Here is a 4,766-nt window from a genome sequence, read left to right as displayed (position 1 = left end):
GATGTCCATCAAATATTAACTCAGCCATACAAAATGCAGTGGCAGATGTCGCCCGAGGGCGTCAATGCACAATTGAACGGGCACTTAGAGCAATTGAGCCCTTGGCCACTGGTTCTCCATGATTTGGCTCTCCTTCAATTATAGGGGATTAGCTAACCCCAAAAAGAGATTGACTCTCAAGAGACTGATACATGAATCCAGATGTGACATTCTTTTCCTTCAGGAGACCCTTTGCACCTCGGAATTGGCTGTGAGATACCTTCATGCCCTACTACTAGGATGGTTATTTCAAGGTATGGACACAAATGGACGCTCTAGGGGTCTTGCCATCGGCATAAATCCTAAAAAGTTCAAGCCATTATACTCTTGGGGCGGTAGGGGTTTTATGGGTATGGACATCTTCATGGGAGATATTGGTTTCCCTATTCGCATTATCAATATATATGGCCCGAATCAAAATCGTCTGGCCTTCTGGCAAATTTTTTTGGGAAGCAACCTCATCACTAGTGCCACCATCTTGGGCGGTGATTTCAGTTTCTCCCTGGGGCTCGGGGAATCCTGGGGACATCATGCTCAACTTGATCCCATATTTGAACAGATGAGCATGTTAATAGATTCGCACAGGCTTATTGATTTTCCAATGAACAAGAAAGTCCCCACCTGGCACAACAGGAGAACTGGGGAGGAAGATTTGGGAAGGCGATTAGACAGATTCCTGGTACATGAGGACCTGATTCAAAAATCTCCCCTGTACAGACAATGGGTAAGCTCGGGTGGCCTATCTGACCACCTTCCCATCCTCCTACAGGTCAATGGAGAAAAAAACAAGCCCCGATCCCCATTCAAATTTTTTGCAGGGTACTTCCAAGATCTGGATTTTATTAATATGGTCACGGATTACTGGAGATCACAACCACCTCTAAGAGCTCAGAGAAAGGCAGTGGATTTCTGTGACAGACTCAATGACCTCAAGAAATTGACTGAGAACTGGGCAAAGAGGAAATGACTGAGAGATGAACAACTTCTTTTGGATACAGAGACTCAGATTACACAATTTATGGATGAAAAGGGGACTGGTTACTTATCTGAGGAATCAAAAACCCTCTTGTACAATTTGGAAGTTCAAAAAATCAAGATCCTGCAAGAAAAGGAGGTACTATGGAGGTTAAAAAGTAGAGCCATTTGGCTTAAAGAGGGGGATCGTAATACCAAATATTTCCATAACCTGTCAAATGGAAAGGCCTCAAACACTATCTGGCAGCTGCCGTATGAACCATATGGATGGGCTACATCACACCAGCAACTTGCCAGATTGGGTGTATCTCATTTCAAAAGGAAATTTACTGCCCCGACTACCATAAATCTCCCATATATCATTAATCTGGCTGGTCACTTCCCTAGATTTGTTGAACAGGAGGCGCATGAGGAACTTACACAACCAGTCACCATGCAGGAATTGGAAAGTACTCTCAAATGGTTCAAAAAAGATAAGAGCCCCAGTCCGGATGGATGGTCGGTGGAGTTCTATCTGGCCTTTTATGAATTACTGGGGGAGGATCTGTTGGAAGTCATTGAAGAAAGCAAGATCACAAGGCACATTCACCCCCCTATGAACTTCACCTATATAGCCCTGATCCCTAAATCAGATGCCCCATTGTCTTATAATGACTTTCGACCTATTTCCTTATGTAACTTCCTCTACAAAATCATATCCAAGATCATAGCTAACCATATCAAGCCCATCCTATCTACTCGCATCTCCGCAGAACAATTTGCTTTCCTCCATCACCGCCACATACAAGAGGCCATTGGCACTGCCCAGGAAGCTCTACACTCCATAAAGTATAAAAGCCTAAAAGGCATATCCCTCAAGATTGATCTAGCAAAAGCCTTTGATAAAGTAAATTGGCTCTACTTGAAGATGATCCTCACTCATTTGGGCTTCCCCCTTGAACTTATCAACTGGATTATGGGATGTATCACCTCTGTCTCCTTCACCATACTCATCAATGACTCAGCCTCAACACCGTTCAACATCAGCAGAGGAATCAGACAAGGATGTCCTTTATCCCCACTTCTCTTCCTCATTGTTATGGAAGGGCTTAGTAGGCTCATTGCATCAGCCAAAAGGAGTGGGAATATCAGCGGCCTCAAAATCATGGAGCACTATTTCCTCACCCATCTTCTCTTTGTAGATGATATCCTTATTTTCATTAATGGGAGTGTCCGGGATTCCACAACACTAAATGAAATTCTACAGCTCTTCTGTAGTGCTACGGGCATGGAGATCAACAGGGGGAAATCTACTATCTCTCTCGCAGGGTGTACAAATCAGGAAACTCATCTTGCAAATCAAAATTTCCCCTTCCAGGAAACAAACATGCTGGAAGGCATCAAATATTTGGGTTTTAGACTAAAACCAGATGGTTACAAGATTGAGAACTGGACTTGGCTCATCACAAAAATTGAAAAGAGGATAAACTGCTGGCACAATAGGCTTCTATCAAAAGCTGGCAGACTTATGCTGATAAAAACAGTCCTTGAAGCCACACCTGTATACTGGATGTCTCTATCCTGGATACCCAGAGGAATACTTCACAGAATACAACAATCATGTAACAGATTTCTATGGAATGGCAACAAAAAAGGAAAGATCTTCGCCTGGGTAAGATGGTCCAAGATTACTACACCAAAAAAATGGGGGGGGGGGGGGGGGGGGGGTGGGGCCTAAAATCACTCCCGGAATTTGCACAAGCATTGGCAGCTAAACAGGGTTGGATATTACTAAAACAAAACAGTCTCTGGGTGGAAGTCATACACCACAAGTATATCTGGCCTCTGACCATCACTGACTGGATCCGGCGGCCAAATTGGAATAGACAGGGTATATCAGTGATTTGGAAGGCCATTCTGAATGCCATGCCTCTTATCAGGGATAGCCTCCTATGGCGCATTGGCAATGGCTCATCTGTGCGCATTGGCATAGACCCATGGCCAGGCTCAGGGAATGCCCACAACTTACCAGAAGGACTGGTCCGCCATCTTAACAACAGAGGTATAAAATATCTCTCTCAGATTGGCGACCAACAGCACTCCACTATATACTCTCAAGCATGGTTAACTGATCGGCAATGGAACCTGACATATGAGTGGAACGAAGACTGGAAATCATACATACAGGCCTTAATCGAATCCCATATTCGATTAAGGGAGGAGGAGGATGAGCTCATATGGGCCATATCAAAAACTGGACTATACTCGCCAAAATTAGGATACAACAAATTGATCGAAGCAAAAAATATGGACAATCACAGAAGCTGGTGGTGTTCTATCTGGAAATTACAGGCCCAGCCACGAACCAGACTACTTATGTGGAATATTCTTTTGAACAAAATCCCCACGGGATCCAATCTCATGAAAAGGGCTTTCGCAGGCCCATCCTGGTGTGTATTATGTAAGAAAGAGGAAGAAACCGTCGTCCATCTATTCCTCACATGTTCGATCACCAGAGAAATATGGACACAGGTCATACAGACTCTAAACATCAACGAGGACTGGCAGGGGGTGGACATTCAAGTGGCGTGGGAGCAGTGGTGGACAACAGTGGCGACAAAAAAGCCCCGGAACTTCCCCCTCTTGGTGGCCTGGAACATATGGAACAGGAGGAATACGATCATATTTGAAAACTATACAGTAATTTGGAGCCTCCTTCCCCCCATCATATGTGCGGCATATGCAAAATTACCAATTGTGACCAAACAGTTTCAGCCCAAGAACATCAACCCAGAATGCATAAACAAAGATGTGTCGTGGGCATACTTTGACGGGGCGGCCCAGTGGCAAGGATGTGGTGGTGGCATCCTGTTTCATCTTACAGACTCACACTACTATCAGATGAGATTGGGTCTAGGACCCGAAACAAACAACCATGCTGAACTGATGACCCTGCGACATCTTATATATTTTGCCATGACCAAAAATTGCCAGCAAATTCAAATTTTTGGTGATTCTAAGACTGTGGTTGATTGGTTTAACAAAAAATCCATCTGTCATGCATATTCTTTGAAACATATCTTGGAAGAAATTTTTTTTTCAAAACACATTTTGACCAGACATCTATTTCTCATATCTACAGGGAAAGAAATGCAATTGCTGACCGACTTTCGAAAGAAGCGGCGAATTGTCCTCTAGGAGATTGGCTGATCGAGGAAATCACTCCCACAAGGATGCACAGATTTTATCACAGACCATATATAGAAGGACCTCTACAGTGAGGCAATGGCCTCTTTTCTGAAAATTTTGGAACTTCAAATTTTTGCATATAATCTTGTAATTACCACAATATTTTTCAGCATGATATTATGTACAGTTTTTATGCACCTCATATGATGGACAATACCTATCTCAGTATCCCAATGGGAACCTATGTATTTATTTTTTGTTATTTTGATCAGTGGGGACAACTCACACTACAACATATGCCCATGGGCATCAACAGCATGTAATTTCTTATCAATAGAAATTATGAATTTTCTTCTTCGGAAAGAAAAAGATTCTACTTAATTATTTTTGTTTTTTCCCAAGCCCTAGGCATAAGATATTTCAATTTTTCCACTAGAGTAAAAATAACCTCCTACTTATGCCACTCCTGATTAATAATGCGTTTTCATACTAAATTAATGGAAGTAAGTTTTTAAATATTATTTATGTTTTTCCTGAGTCCTTAACATAGGATACTTCAATTTTTGTATTGGTGGAAACAACAA

General features: G+C 42.6%; 1 protein-coding gene across 1 annotated transcript; it reads left to right on the top strand.

Moving 5' to 3' along the window:
- Window positions 1-1,057: 1,057 nt before the first annotated feature.
- LOC149264652 (uncharacterized) lies at window positions 1,058-4,274 on the top strand. Its single transcript, XM_089400199.1, has 3 exons — window positions 1,058-2,665; window positions 2,773-4,028; window positions 4,136-4,274. Exons 1-3 carry the CDS (start codon window positions 1,058-1,060, stop codon window positions 4,272-4,274), a joined length of 3,003 nt encoding a protein of 1,000 aa, XP_089256325.1.
- The last annotated feature ends 492 nt before the right edge of the window (window positions 4,275-4,766 follow it).

The sequence above is a fragment of the Pinus tabuliformis genome, chromosome 6, assembly GCF_031772625.1.
Source record: "Pinus tabuliformis cultivar Carrire ecotype Pingquan chromosome 6, CPIR1, whole genome shotgun sequence".
Lineage (NCBI taxonomy): Eukaryota > Viridiplantae > Streptophyta > Pinopsida > Pinales > Pinaceae > Pinus > Pinus tabuliformis.
Note: the sequence above shows the minus strand (reverse complement) of the source record. Positions and strands in the feature narration are given on the sequence as shown.